This window comes from Papaver somniferum, chromosome 4, assembly GCF_003573695.1.
Source record: "Papaver somniferum cultivar HN1 chromosome 4, ASM357369v1, whole genome shotgun sequence".
NCBI lineage: Eukaryota > Viridiplantae > Streptophyta > Magnoliopsida > Ranunculales > Papaveraceae > Papaver > Papaver somniferum.
Genome location: NC_039361.1, coordinates 16,264,393 through 16,279,327, shown reverse-complemented (window position 1 = coordinate 16,279,327; position 14,935 = coordinate 16,264,393). Strand labels below are relative to the sequence as shown.

Genomic DNA, 14,935 nt, shown 5'->3' with positions numbered 1-14,935 from the left:
GATTGGAGTTCCTTTAGCATTCCGTTTTATGTCTTTGCAGGGATAAAATAAATTTATGTTGATGGTTAATCTTAAGTACATGATTACATTCACTATACCATTCCAATGACGTTGCGTTGGCGCTGAGCTATATCTAGCTAACAAGTTCCTTGATGATGTAAAGTTTAATCGAGTACATTATTATACTAAGTACAACAATGCGTCTATTGTACTTAGATATGGGAATTTCATCTCCCAACGCATCTTCGTCATCTTTCTTTAGACGAAATGGTCACTTACTTACATTTGAACCTCGACTAATCATGGGAGTGCTATCAGCATGCATGTCTTTGTTAAATTGCCTGACAACTTTAGACATATGCAAACTGGTGGAATAATATACCACAATATCAGTATTCGGTCGAGATTTACCCAGATTTTTCATCTCAGAGTCGGATTTTAAAAAGCTTTTAAGGTCTCTTATTACATCAAGATTACCCATCATATCTGTACCATCGACATAAATGGCTATGATTCCAAATCAGGAACTTTCTTGTGAATGCGCAAGAAAAAAATATAACTTACTTGTCTATCCCCTCCAAATCAAATAGCCACTTAGACGGGTATACCACATCCGCCTGATTGTTTGAATCTGTAAGTGAGCGTTCTATCTAACTGTAAACGCACTCTGTGGTTTAGAGTCGTTTGATTTGGGAAACAAAAGTCTATCAAGTACTTTTGAAAATATCTTCTATATCTTGGTTCTTTCAGAGATACGTAACAACCACATACATATGCTGCATTTCAAGTCCTTTTGAAATTACCAAGCTAACTAAGTAGCGGAACTCTATAACGTTCATTACAAGAGAACAATTCCAGGGCTTTGTGAGAAACCTCGCGCCACAAGGCGAGTCTTTGTACTTCAATACTACTTTCTTCTCATTATGCTTTATGATAAATTAATTATGTATGTCCAATAGGATTTACACTTGGTTGGTCCGCACATCCATGGGCGAAATCCCTACAACATTATTTATCTTTTATCACAAAATGTTTGATATCTGCCACAAACTTTAGATAATTTAATCATGATATTCGCAAGCATTGTGCAGTCAGATCAACTTCAAATCCAAAACAACAGTGCGGAATATATATTGTTTTTGAAGGAAAAAAAACGAACTTTTGTTTAATAAAATGTAAACAATTCGTACATCAATGATGAACTGCGGAGTGTTTATGAGATGCTACTCTTTCTTCAAACTACGAAGTCTTGTTAATGGGGGGGAGGATTACTGTATGGTTCACCTGGGAGCTCACCTTCGCAAAATTTTATATCAGAAGACTGAGTAATTAACGTGCGTGTAGGTGTTTTAGGTAGTGAAAGATCATAATCTAATTGCTCTTTTTTTGTGATGGAGTGAAGCATGGCCCTCCTCCATTCCCATGTGAGTATTTTTGGCTTTCTCATCCAGATTTTCTTAATGTTGTTAGAAATCTTTGGTCTTCTTTTGTCATTTCTGGTAGTGGAGGTTTCACCTTTCTAAGAAGTTACATCTGCTCCAACAAAAGTTAAAAGAGTGGAGTAAAATTGAGTTTGGTGATTTCGAAAGTAGACTTGAGGAGTTGAAGTATATTTCTGTGGATCTTGATGCTGAGGAAAATGCTAATAATGGTCTCAGTGAAGAGCAATGGGAGGAAAGATTAAAAGCTAGACAAGAATATTGCAAGCCTACAATTGCTAAAGCTGAGAAACAAAGGAGTAGATCAAGAGTGACACATATTAAAGACTTTGAAAATAATACTAAATATTTTCATAGACTTGCTAATGATAAGAGAATGAGTAGCTATATTGGTTCAATTAAAGTGAATGGTATTTTTACTTCAGATAAGCAGGATATCAAGAATGGTATTGTCTCATTTTTCAGGATATTTTTCAGTCTCGGCATCCAAGAAATATTTCTATGGAAAGTATGAACTTCTCTAAAATTTCAGATGAAATGTGTGTTTGGCTTGAAAGAGACATTGCGAAAGCTTAATTTTTTTTCAACCATTAAGATGCTTGGTCAAAACAAGGCTCTAGGGACAGATGGTTTCGCCATCAGTTTTTACTTGCTTTGTTGGTACATATTAAAACTTGATTTCATGAATGTTCTAAAAGAATTGCAACACAAAAAATAAAATCTTGATTGGAAATTGAAAAACACCTCCATTGCTCTAATTCCCAAGAAAAATACCCTTGAAGAGATTAAAGATTTGAGGCCTACTAGCTTAACATTCATGGTGATTACAAAATTCTTTCTAAAATTCTTTCTGAAAGATTTAAATAAAGTCTTCCTTCTATAATTTTCTCAAAATCAAACAACTTTTATCAAGAAAGACAAATCCTTGATGGTGTTTTAATAGTTAATGAGTTGATTGATTCAAGAATTAGAAGTGGCAAACCTGGCATTCTTTGTAAAATTGACTTTGGAAAAAGCTTTTGATAATGTGAATTGCGATTTTCTTGATGATGTGTTTTCTCTAATGAGTTTTGTTGATAAGTGGAGGATCTGGATTAGAAGATGCATTGAACTTTGAAGATTTTCAGTTCTTGTTAATTGCAGTAATACATGTTACTTCAAAAGCAAAAAAGATATAAGGCAAGGATATCCAATCTCACCCTTCTTATTCCTTCTTGTGGGAGAGGCTTTCAATTTTATGATAAAATAAGCTTAGGATCAAGGTATTCTTTCTGGTTTTAGTGTCAAGCCTGATGAACTAGTGATTAGTCATTTGCAATTTGCTGATGACATTCTAGTCATTTGCAAGTGAAAAATTTAAGGTTGGTGTTAATTTCTTTTGAACTTCTCACTGGTATTAAAATTAACTTTGCTAAGAGCCAGATATATGTTGTTGGTTTTGATGAGGATCTGTCTATTTTCTCTTCTATTTTGGGTTGTTATCATGGATATCTACCAAGAACTTATTTTGGCCTGCCTCTTGGTGATAAATGTGGTGGAATTTCTAAATGGGATAAAATCATTGAAAGTTTTTATCTAAATTAGCAGGTTGGAAAAATTCTCTTTTGTCTAGAGCTGGTAAAATAACACTTATTAACAGTGTCCTTTCTAATCTCCCTGCGTATTATATGTCTCTCTTTGAAATTCCTACTATGTTATTAGAATATTAGAGAAGATTATGAGAGATTTTCTCTTGCATGATAATAAGGGAAGAAGGAAATTACACTTAGTCAAGTGGAATGCTCTTAGCAGAAAGAAAAAAATGGTGGTCTGGGTATTAAATATCTCAGTAAGTTTAATGAAGCTCTTTTGTCTAAGTGGTCCTGGAGATATCCAATCGAAGATGATTCACTTTGGAAGTCTATTGTGGTGGAGAAATATGGTAATGTTGAAGTGGTACGGATTTCTAAGCACCTTAAATGCTCTTATGGGTTTTCTGTATGGAGAGCAACAATGAAGTTCAATAAAAAAAAGTTTTGTGAAGTTCAATGGGTTGAAAGTTAGATTCTGGGAGGATAATTGTCTTTATGATTCACCAATCAAAGCCCGTTTTCCTAATTTATATGCTTTATCAAGAGCTAAATCTTCTTTGGTTGCAAACTTGTATGTTATAAATGGAAGTAACATCACTTTGGAATTTACATATTCCTTCTAGAGTAAATGATGCAGTCAGAATTGAGCTTTCCATGCTTAATTCTGATCTGGATACTTTCAAAATGAATCAAGCTGTGGAGATGAACTTCAATAGAGGCTTTCTAAGACTGATATTTTTTCTGTAAAATCCTTATATGATAAACTTATTGAAGAACGAAATTCTACCGTAGACTCTATCTTTACTCACATCTGGAAACTTAAATGCCCTCCAAAGATATAATTTTTTTTTTGGTTAATTTCTCACAACAAATTATCTGCAAGAGACTTATTGATTGCAAGAAGGATCGATGTTCCAGATGGTTGTTTATTCTGCAATGAGCAAGAGTCTACTGCTCATCTACTGCTTCATTGTAAGTTTGTAAGGAAAGTTTGGTAGGTCTTTTTTAGCAAGCTGCACTAGTTTTTTCCTATGCCTATGATAGCAACAACAGTTCATCAGGCTTGGAAACTCATTCAACACTCTAAAGAAAGTATTGCAGTTTGGGACATGATTCATGTTGCTATTTTTTGGAGCATTTGGAAAGAAAGGAATGCAAGTAACAATGAGATGGATGTGTTGAAGAAAGCTATTTACTATCTCTTCTCTTGGGCTCTAGTTATTTCAGAGTACAGTTCTGTTAGCTCTTCTGAAATCTTGCAAAACTGGTTTAAGATTTATTTTGATCCTTCATAAATTTGGTAGTATGTTATCAGTCTAGTTTTTGTTCTCTCTTTTCCTTTTGTACTCTGTTAGGGTGGTATAATCCTTTTATATCCCGTCTTTTTTGATCAATCTATTCTTTCTTTATCGATCAAAAAAAGAAAGTTATTTAAATGCAGCATCCTATACACATGTTGTAATTGATTACATTAAGATTGCTGATTGCAATCAGGGACGGAACTAGAGATGACTCAAATTTAAAATAAACTAAAATCACGCGTCATAATTCAACTTCAACAAAAATATATCTTTGTTAGGCAGGAATTGTACATTGAGATTAGAAAATGGTTAAGATGCTCACCGCTCTCTCTCCCAATCGGAAATTTTATGGGGATAAAATATCAGTATTCTTAGCATTTTCGGGGATCGACCTTTAAACTTGGAAACGATATTTGCATACACCTTAAAAAAAACAACTTTTAGATTTCTAGAAATAAAAATATCTGAAAGACTAAATTTGAAAATGAAACCGGAAATATCAGTTTTCTGTAAAGTCATTTTTCTTTTATTTCATACTTTTTTTCGGGAGCACCTCTATTTCAGGTAAAACATGCTGGAAATCACCGGTAACAAACCATCGACCTGGATTTCCAGTGGTAAAGACAAAAGACAATTTAATGTTACCGACGACCGTAGATAACAATGGTAGTAAAAAAATAAAGGAAAGAGAAAACAGCAACACGTGTAACCGAAATGGGAATCTACAACACCATATTCTTTTCTTCCGAGCATCAGCTTTCCATGTGAGCGGTACGCCTTTCCAATTTTCACTCGCAGTCATATCATCCAGTCCAATTTCAAATCTAGGGTTTTCTTCAAAATTCGTCGAAATTCCAATTAATGGCGAGTGAGCACGAAGGATCAATTGCGAACATATTAGAACAAGATACATTAAAATGGGTATTCGTTGGAGGAAAAGGAGGTGTTGGTAAAACAACATGTAGTTCAATAATATCAATACAATTAGCTCGAGTTAGATCTTCTGTTCTAATTATCTCAACTGATCCTGCTCATAATCTCAGTGATGCTTTTCAACAGAGATTTACTAAAACTCCTACTCTAGTCAATGGATTCACAAATCTCTTTGCCATGGTAATTATCTCTTTTCCTTCAATTGATTTCATATTTAGAACTGTAAATTTGGCTCAATTTGGTTTAGGTTAGTGTAATTTTGTTAGGCTTTCGATAAATTTGATAAGGATAATGCTGAATTTGGATTAGGGATTGTATATATTGTGAAGCTAATTTAGGGTGATAAATTTTGATGTGTACGATTTAGGAAGTCGATCCTAATGTAGAGAATGATGATTTGCCGAATGGGGAAGGAATGGATAGCTTTGTATCAGAGCTTGCAAATGCAATCCCTGGAATTGATGAAGCTATGAGTTTTGCAGAGATGCTCAAGTAAGTTCTCTTTTCTTTTTATTTTGTCCGACACTAGGTATTGCAGTAACGAGTTTAAACAGCATAGAAAAATATCTAAGTGCAATCCCAGGGGTAAATTATTAGTGCCCTTTACTTTTCTGTCGAAGAGCAATCCCTGGGGTTCAACTTTTTGCAGTCTGAGTAATACTGCAGAGTCTTTTTTAATGAACAAATAAGCGGTAGATGGCTCCCCCTCCTACTGTTAAGTTGAAGATAAAGTAACCCTTTATATTCTATTAATATAATGACCAAGAGTAATACCCAGTACCTTACTTCTTTTAATGGTTTTGGTTTGCTGGATTTTGCACATTCGCCTTGATGGAAAATTTGATATATCCTAAATCTATTTCTTCGTTCAGTAAGTAGAACATGCTTTTTGAAAGATACTGCAGAAGCCTTTGTTGTGGGTATTGAGGCAGTATTACTATTACACATTCTTAAATCTCTAGAACCGGGAGTTTGTAACTGGGAATACGTACTTGGTAGTGTGTTCAACAAATAGATATTAAGTTAAAACAATATGGTAATTAGTGCAACAACTGTAGTGTGGAGCATACTGTTAGGAATCGAGTAATAACATGATACTCTCTTACAGTCATACTAGCAATTAGGATTTTCACTTAGTTGGATAGGAAGCCAAAATCATAAGGCAGAAATGAGCCTACTTTATTAACCTGATAGTAATATAATGTATAACTGAAAGCTTAATAGAGCCATTGAATGAATGATAATGATCACAAACTTTGGCTCAGTCTTTTCTAATGAGATGAATGTAAATGCATGGAGATGACAATTGTCTAAAGAGGTAATGTACACCAAGAAAGACAAGGACTGGCTAAGATACTTTTGATGCCTGTTATCCAATTGCCTCATCCCTTATGGTATACAAGTATGTTTACCTGATCTGTTTTCTGAATCGGAGGTATCATTTTGTTTGTAAATTATTGACATCGCTGGTGTACACTATTTTCTGCAGGTTAGTTCAAACAATGGATTACTCTGTGATAGTATTTGATACAGCACCAACTGGCCATACTCTGCGGCTATTGCAGTTCCCATCAACATTAGAGAAGGGGCTGGGAAAACTTATGAGCTTGAAGAATAAGTTCGGTGGACTAATTAGTCAGGTATTTGTTGATATGCCTTTCACCCTCTCTCTTTTCTTCCCCAGTTCTCGTTACCATTTGATTTTCTAATAGAGTAGGTCCCGCACAATTGAACATGCTAGTTTTTCTATTATATGCGCTAAGAGGGGGGGAAATAGGCAGAGGCGGGACTAGGATTTGGAATTAGGGGTGGCTTGGAAATTTTTTTTATGTGAACTTGTAGTTTTCTACCCTGGCTTGACAACAATTGGTTTGCGTTGGAGTGGGCTAAGCTCGACCTCCTATTTTAAAAAAGTTCCTAGGTTTGGGGGTGGCTTAAGCCGGCCCTAGCCTGCATGTAGATCCACCCCAAATAGGGTAGTATGTTGCTGTCGTGGCTGGCATTGATACCTTTTCGTGACAGATGTCTACGCTTTTTGGTGTTGGTGATGAATTTGGTGAGGAAGCAATCTTAGGGAAACTCGAGGGTATGAAAGATGTAATTGAACAAGTGAATAAGCAGTTTAAGAATCCGGTATGATCTCTCATTCTCCACTTGCCTGTTCGATACCTTGGACTTGTATCCAAGATTCTTAACTTACATTTGTTTAAGGATGTTAATTTATTTATTTACATCTGTTTTTCTTTGGGCAGGACTTAACAACGTTCATATGTGTTTGTATTCCTGAGTTCCTTTCCCTCTACGAGACAGAGAGGCTGGTCCAAGAACTCACTAAGTTTGAGATTGACACGCATAATATCATCATAAACCAAGTACTTTTCGATGAAGAAGGTTTGTTTTCCCTTCTTTTGTTTTTGTTGTTGCTGTTATATTATGCTCAAAAATCAGTTTGAATGATTAACCGTTCTATTAAAACCTATATCTTTAACCTCTCTTGTCTGTGTTACATAACATGGTTAACTCAGGTGTAAATTGGGTCAAGAAAATCCATCATGTGAATCATTGCATTGATTGTGAATCAAGTAGTACCATCTTTTATATTCCTACTATGTACTTGTATTTGATTCTTCGAACTGGTGCTAATCTTGTAGGTGTTGAATCTAAGTTGCTAAAGGCACGTATGCGTATGCAACAAAAATATCTTGATCAGTTCTACATGTTGTATGATGACTTCAACATCACAAAATTGCCGTTGCTTCAGGAGGAGGTCCGATGCTGGCTCCATTTAAAACCACCCTTTTATCCATTAGTAGTACTTGTTGTTTTCGCTTTGATGACATAATTTGATTTTTACAGGTATGTGGAGTTCAAGCTCTGAAAGATTTTTCACATCATTTTATTACACCGTACCAGCCTGCCATCACTAAAGGGACAGTGGAAGGAGTGGAGAAGAGAATAGTCATACTAAAGCAGCAACTAGAAGAAGCTGAAGCAGATCTTGAGAAACTGAAAAAAGGAAAATAAAACATATGATCCTTTATCCCGGCAAGTACCAACATTACCATTCTTCAGCTTGTGCCCGATTATGTGTATACTATTATTAATTAGGGATATTGATATTTAGACTTTGGTCCCCAAATTTGTGACCAGTGTTGCATTTGGGTCCAGAATGTTTTTTAATTAGAGTTTGGATCCCAAACTGTCGTTGGCGGTCTTGACTGTTAAGATAATATATTTTGCTAATTAATTTTTTTATTTGATTTTTAATTATTCTTTATAAAACGAACTTTGAAGATCTCTGTCATTTTATCATGTATTTTATTTACATATAACTCAATGAGTTGAGAAAGTGTAGTAGTAGCTCCAGTAGTACCATTTATCGTTAAAAGTTAACTTCCTATTCTGCTGAATTCAATAGAGCCATAACGTACGTTACTTGTCATGTTTAAGCACTTCAAACTTGTTTTCTCATATTTATTTTAGATCTTAAACTACTCCACCGGCAATGGAGTACCATATTCTATTTAGGAGCAAGTTTCTCTACCGGAACTTTCTCTACTGATTGTTAGTTTTGGCATATGGTTTGGATGTGTTACTTTTGATCCAACCGAGACCACTTAAACTAGTTTTGTCACCTATGAGATCAAAACACTCTTATTATTTTCTGACCAAATTCAAGGAGAAAACAGGTAAGTATATACAAGGGGTAATTTGCGTTACCTTCCCTGGCGAAGATCATAATTTGAGTTACCTCTCCTACAACAAATATTAGTAAAACCTCCTCTCGTCACTTTTTCCATCCAAACCTGGTTAGCTGAGTCAGCTGCTTTGTATAGCTGGACAATTTCTTACACGTGGATTTTATACTTTCCCATAATACCCTCATGTATGATCATCCAACGGCTGTGCATCAGGTCAGACAATGGATGGTTTCGATTTGGCACGGTTTGGGTAGCCGATTAGAATTGAACACGTACCTCTTCGTCTGTACAACTACCCCTCTATAGAGCGGGAACAGACATTAGAGAGAGAGAGAAAAAAGTTTATCAGTTGCAGAGAGAAAACAAAACCCCAATTTTTTTCTGTGAGATGAGAGTTTAGGGTTCCATCGAAGAGAAGAAGAAATTGATCGAAGAGAAGACCTGGCTTCCTATTTCTTTCTGTTTCTTATGTTTTCTAGGGTTTAATCGTGATGAATCATAACCGGAGACGAAGATTGTAAGTTTTTTTTTTCTAGGGTTTATGTTCTTCCATTCCGTTTTCGTTTAATGATTCGATACGTGATTATGGATTTGATGTTATGCATGCTGTTCTTGGGTCTTTATCATTATCCTCTGATTTAGGATGGATGTTATATGCTTAATCGATTGTAGAAGTTACCTGTGTGTGAGTTGGTGATAGTTGAGAAAAGGGTCCCTGATGTGATATAGTGTAGGAATTGGGTTTTTCAAAATAACCCTAATTTCATTTTTTACAATTTCTGTATTTGATGCTTTGTTTCTTTTTATTCATGTGATTTGGGTTTTTTGTATATTGTACAGTCTATTAAAGTTGTTGATTGTGGTGATTAATTTAGGTTTTTGGTTATGTTGCAGTGAAAGTGTTGTTTATGATACTAAAAATGTCTATTTACACTATGATGGAGAATGGCCTAGGCAACAACCTGTTTGTGGATTCAGTTTCCTTGATTATATGAATGGAAAGGAGGTGTATTGGCCTAAGTATGATGTAGACACTCTGAACATGCTGGATCTGTTGCACAATGTTTATGAGTATATTGATGGGATAGATGGCCATCATTGTGATTTTCAGTACTTGGAGAGTGGCTTTCTTTGTGATGTTGTGGATGATAAAGGTTTGCTGAAGTTTTGGAATGAATCAGATCAAGATGTTCCTAATGAAGTTCATTTGTTCATGACTCATGAGGGGCCCCTAAAAGTTGTGCCACCAGGTGAACCAACTTGGTTGATCAGATTAAAAACCTATTGGACAATATCCAACAAAGCCTATTTAATGCTGCAAAGCAAAAACGTGATGCACTGTAGCTAAGACATAGGAATAGTTTAAGAAGGCCCTAAATGAGAATAGGATGATCTTATCTCCTTGGTGCGACGAGGAGGAAGTTGAGAGAGATGTTAAAGAACGTATCAAGAAGGATGGGAATCTGGGAGCATGCAAGACTCTTTGCACCCCTTTCTATCAGCCTGAGCTTCCAGAAGGGACACTGTGTTTTGCCTCTGAAAAACCAAAACTTGATATAAAGTGGACTTACTGGGGCAGAAGCTACTAGTTAGTTCAAGTGGTGTGATTTGAAAGCAGCTAAAAGTCTTTATGTTCAACCATACAGAGTAGGAAAGTAGTTGTGAGTTTTTCAAGTTTGAGGTTGTCTATCTAAATTGTTATCTTGGTAATTTCTGATTTGAATTATTCATATTGAAACATATGTCTTTGCATCTGTAAGTGTGATGACTTTGTGGAGTTGCGAAAACCTCCCAAATGATGCCTCTTAGAATTTGGCGAACATGGTGTTTTTCTTTGTACGACGTTCCATTTATCCGTCTTATGTTGAAATTTTAACGAAGGCACTAACTGTGGGCAATTGGTCTAGTTCTCACTTAGGGTGCGAGAGGTCTCGAGTTCATTTCTCGGGTTGCCCCTTTGTTTTTAAATTGATAAACCTGTTCTTTTTGTCTATCCAACATTATTCCAACTAGTTCAGCTGCAAGACCAGTGTTTCTATTCTTTGCCTAACAATTTCTCCTAGAAGTCCAGATTGCTGAGAAACTGATCCACACTGTTCTTTGCCCACAGCAATCTAATCCACACTGTTCCCTTTCAACTACTGTGGCTGTTCCTGGCAGAAATACTGTAGTCATGGAGTGCAATTTTGCATATGCGTATATACGACACTTTATAATCCATTATGCAAAGTTTTTATTTTCTACATTTTTTTTCCTTTTGCAAAAGAAAAACAAAAATAGAACTAAAAGAGAACACAGTCTCTATCACATAGCAATACAAGTAGGGGAAGGAGATAACCACCATGGCTTTAAACGCAAAACTTGCTCGAGAGCGTGCAGCTTCATTTGCACCTTTCTAAACTGGAACTGGGCTCTGATGAAGGAATCAGCCCTGCTACTGATCTGCAATAAGACTTCATCACCTTGTTGAGCACCTTGATCACTTTTTCAACATCACTTCCAGTGAGAGTCTTTCCAAAGCTTTTCCTCAGCCAAGTATCAAAGCCAGAAGAATAGCTTTAGTTTCATCCTTCAATGGGGAGAGACAATTGTGCCCACAAGTTCCACCACCTTCAAACTTTGCTTCAGAATTCCTAGCCACCACAGTACAAGCGCCAGTATTAGAAAAGAAGGAAGCATCAGTGATCCGCGGATTTTCAGGTGGCTCCTACTTAACTTGCAGAGTGATGCCTCTTCTGGGGGTGACAGTCTGGAAAGAAGCAGATTCCGTATGATCATCAGCAGTAGCCAAGTAGTAATTGAACCAAAACTGAGCAGATGATTCTTTGAATGATAGGAGCAGTGTTGTTAAAGAAAAATTCATTCCAGGCCTTCCAAATGGCCAGCACAACATTCCCATTCTAAAGACACTGAAAGTCCCATTCTTCTTGAATCTAACTAGATAGTAAGGACTCTGTAGAAGATTTTACATATCTATGAAACCCAAAGCCTGCAATCTTGGTCTAGACCAGAAAGAAACTTACCCATAACTTTGAAAATCGCAGTTCCTTCATGTATAACCCTCAAGATCAAAAGATGGACTCGAGGCACCAGATTATTTAATTTCGAGAAAAGCTTCCTAGGAAAAAAGCCACACTGGTCAGAATTTGACTTTGAAAATTTGATCACTTTTTCATTTTATAAAACTCTGTTTGAAGGGTTCAAAATGTTAATAACATGTCAAGAATTATCGAGTTACACTTCAAATTACAATGCTTCCTACGAATGTATTTGAACTGTTCAAGGCATAAAAAACCATTCTTCCAAATAAAATTGCTCATGGCAAATAAAACACAAACCCCTAGCTTAGGAGGAAATATTAAGGTTTTGTAACCATACTTATACTTGTGGGTGAAGTTGTCCAAAAAATCTATGCACTTACCAAGAGCTCTGAACTCAATATTTCTGACCAAACCGAACATGTTTAAAACAACAGGTTTTGGGACTAGCATTGTTGCATATCGCACTCTCATCCAAACTATCCACTTTATCATGGTTTTGTAGTGTTGTCGTGTTGAAACTTTCTAATTGTACTACTAACGTTTGCTTCAGATTCCTGCTCAAACTACTCTAGCTGCAGCAGTTTTGCTTTGATCTACTGACCTTAGTATATCGTCATAAAATCCACATAAGCAATGTAAAGTCTGGTTAGTTCCTAAAGCTATAAGCCTATACACCAAACATTTGACAGTTGCAAATTCGAAACAGCATGTGAAAGAACACAAATATCAAAATCTAAATTCCTGAAAGTGTCAATCATATTATGCTAAGAAGTAAGAACCGCTGATAAACCCAACATTTCCACTTTATTTCCATAGTATACTTCTTTAGTTCCATTTTTATAAATGATTTAAACTTAACTAGCTTATGAAAGTATGCATCGCATTCTTCTCCATTGAAATTAGCATAAACGAATAATGAAATGGACAATTAACAAAAATGAAATAATGAATTGCACGACTTAAACTAGATTATAAGCATAACCCAAAAATTGACATTTCTATGAACAAATGAAGATGGCTAAAAGATGTATCACATTCTTTCCGTTAAACTTAGTCCAAGTAAATGTTAACAAAACATTAAAAGAAAAAAAGGTTAAAGAATAGGTACCATGCATTTATGAAGCGACCTCCGAATGAAACCCTTTTGTTTGTATTTGTACGTATCAATTTCACCATTTCAATTGCTCCTTTGCAGACGAATTGCCACTTTAAATGATTCCATCATTTTCGTGTTATTCTCTCCTAAACCTTTCAATGAAATCAAGGTGTTCAGGTGAGGGATTGGTGGTGGAGAAATTTCTTGACAAAAGTAACCAAGCACATCATCAGTCGAAGATCTGAAGTCATAACAACTGAGCTTGGTAGATACAAGATTAGTATGGAAACACAGAACTACACCACTCTATGTATAAGCAAATGGTTCAGAACCAACTAAGCTAAACTCTTTATTCCAGCTCATTGAACTGTAATCTACCTCTTCTTTCATGTCATAAAGACCACCGCCATTCTCCTTCTTCTTCAATAACCATATATCAACAGATCTCCCTCTTCCAAGATGGAGACACATCAAATAACCACTTAAAACCCCAACTTCAACAGCCATCATCCCCTGCCAATTACAATTTAGCAAAATTGGTGGTAATGGAATTTCATGAAAACTTTCATTAACCAAATCAAATGCCACTATCCTTCCTTTGTTTTCAATCCAATGTTAAGCCTCGTTCGCAAACTCACCGACTGTATTTAGAAAAAAAATACTCTTCTGCATAACTACCTAAATTTCGCCAACCATTACCACTGCCAAGAGTATAAATCTCAACATGTATAATATCTGATTCTTTACCTAACCTGCTGATCCTAACAACTTTGTACCACCAGTCGATGAACAATAACTGAATCCACTCAACAAACGATTCTTAAATTTCGTATACGGCATCTCAAGTTTTGAAGAGCAAGATACTCTCTGGTGATAGAATTACAGATATAAGTAGGATCATAGTCATATGGCTCCAACAAACCAAGATCACAATCATAACATACAAATCAAACCATTAAATGAACCAACAATTTCATAATACTGAAATGGTATAGGGTTTAACTTCATCCTTGTAATTGGCCTACTCAGCTACTCTCAATTGGAATCCTACAATCGTACTCAGTTAATATTGAAATCCTCTGTTGATACCACTTAAGAGAAACAAACTCAACTTACTGGAGGAATTACGAAGATGAGTTAAGTGGAGTCGAGGAAATGATGTCGTCCATGATTCAGCTGGTAAGTGAGTAAAAATGTGCAACACGATCTCCTTGGGGAGAATGTTGAAGCTCCCCATTGAAACAATTAGAGAGGATTCATTTCTAGGGTTTTTTTTTTTTTTTTTTTGTTTTTTGGATTAGGATCAAATTGAAATGGGGATTCGGCGTTGGGAAGGATTTGGTTTTTATTGCGAGGGTTTGAATCTGAAACTTAGGCAGTGCTGGGTGAGTGAGCCTTGTTGGGCTGGATTGGATAGTACCGGGTAAAATTTGACGAGATTGCTAACAGGAGGTTTCAATTTGCTTGGTGTTGTATCCGTCTCTAAAAAATAGGCAGATTTGTGTGTAAATCTACATACGAACCTGCCTATTATTTTAAAACAGAGGTAGTAGTATATAAGCACAAACATCAGGATTGGTACACCCACAAACAAATTGGTTAGCCGTTTTGGAGTTTGAGCCACCAGGTAATTTTCCGGTTATATCAATTTTTGGGTGACAAGAGATATTTTAGGTCCAATGTAGATTTTGGGTTTGAGCGACGAGATATTTTAGGTTCAGATAAATTTTGGGTTTGCAAGCAAATTATGATCATCGACAAATGGTAGATTCCAGTGACAATTGCTAAGGAAAAACAAAATGAAAGAAAAAAATTACTAAGCAAGAGAAACATTGCATTCCTGGTCGCAGATA

General features: G+C 35.8%; 2 protein-coding genes and 1 long non-coding RNA gene across 3 annotated transcripts; 2 read left to right on the top strand and 1 right to left on the bottom strand.

Moving 5' to 3' along the window:
- The first annotated feature begins 5,049 nt into the window (after positions 1-5,049).
- LOC113274829 (ATPase ASNA1 homolog) lies at positions 5,050-8,548 on the top strand. The gene is made up of 7 exons (XM_026524230.1): positions 5,050-5,424; positions 5,612-5,736; positions 6,734-6,884; positions 7,267-7,377; positions 7,497-7,635; positions 7,896-8,011; positions 8,101-8,548. The coding sequence occupies exons 1-7, from the start codon at positions 5,173-5,175 to the stop codon at positions 8,266-8,268; spliced, it is 1,062 nt and encodes a 353-aa protein (XP_026380015.1). The 5' UTR covers positions 5,050-5,172; the 3' UTR covers positions 8,269-8,548.
- A 763-nt stretch (positions 8,549-9,311) lies between these two features.
- On the top strand, positions 9,312-10,672 carry LOC113273560. The gene is made up of 2 exons (XM_026523240.1): positions 9,312-9,462; positions 9,840-10,672. The coding sequence occupies exons 1-2, from the start codon at positions 9,437-9,439 to the stop codon at positions 10,291-10,293; spliced, it is 480 nt and encodes a 159-aa protein (XP_026379025.1). The 5' UTR covers positions 9,312-9,436; the 3' UTR covers positions 10,294-10,672.
- A 447-nt stretch (positions 10,673-11,119) lies between these two features.
- Positions 11,120-14,417, bottom strand: LOC113274828. The gene is made up of 3 exons (XR_003323277.1): positions 13,095-14,417; positions 11,969-12,063; positions 11,120-11,694 (listed from the first exon to the last, which is right to left on the bottom strand). It is a non-coding gene; the product is annotated as an uncharacterized LOC113274828 (long non-coding RNA).
- Positions 14,418-14,935: the final 518 nt, after the last annotated feature.

Coding starts and splice junctions, on each gene's coding strand:
- LOC113274829 (XM_026524230.1), top strand. CDS start 5,173: ATGGCGAGTGAGCACGAAGGATCAATTGCGAACATATTAGAACAAGAT. Junction 5,425..5,611: donor TCACAAATCTCTTTGCCATG/GTAATTATCTCT, acceptor TGTACGATTTAG/GAAGTCGATCCTAATGTAGA. Junction 7,636..7,895: donor AGTACTTTTCGATGAAGAAG/GTTTGTTTTCCC, acceptor CTAATCTTGTAG/GTGTTGAATCTAAGTTGCTA.
- LOC113273560 (XM_026523240.1), top strand. CDS start 9,437: ATGAATCATAACCGGAGACGAAGATT. Junction 9,463..9,839: donor CATAACCGGAGACGAAGATT/GTAAGTTTTTTT, acceptor GTTATGTTGCAG/TGAAAGTGTTGTTTATGATA.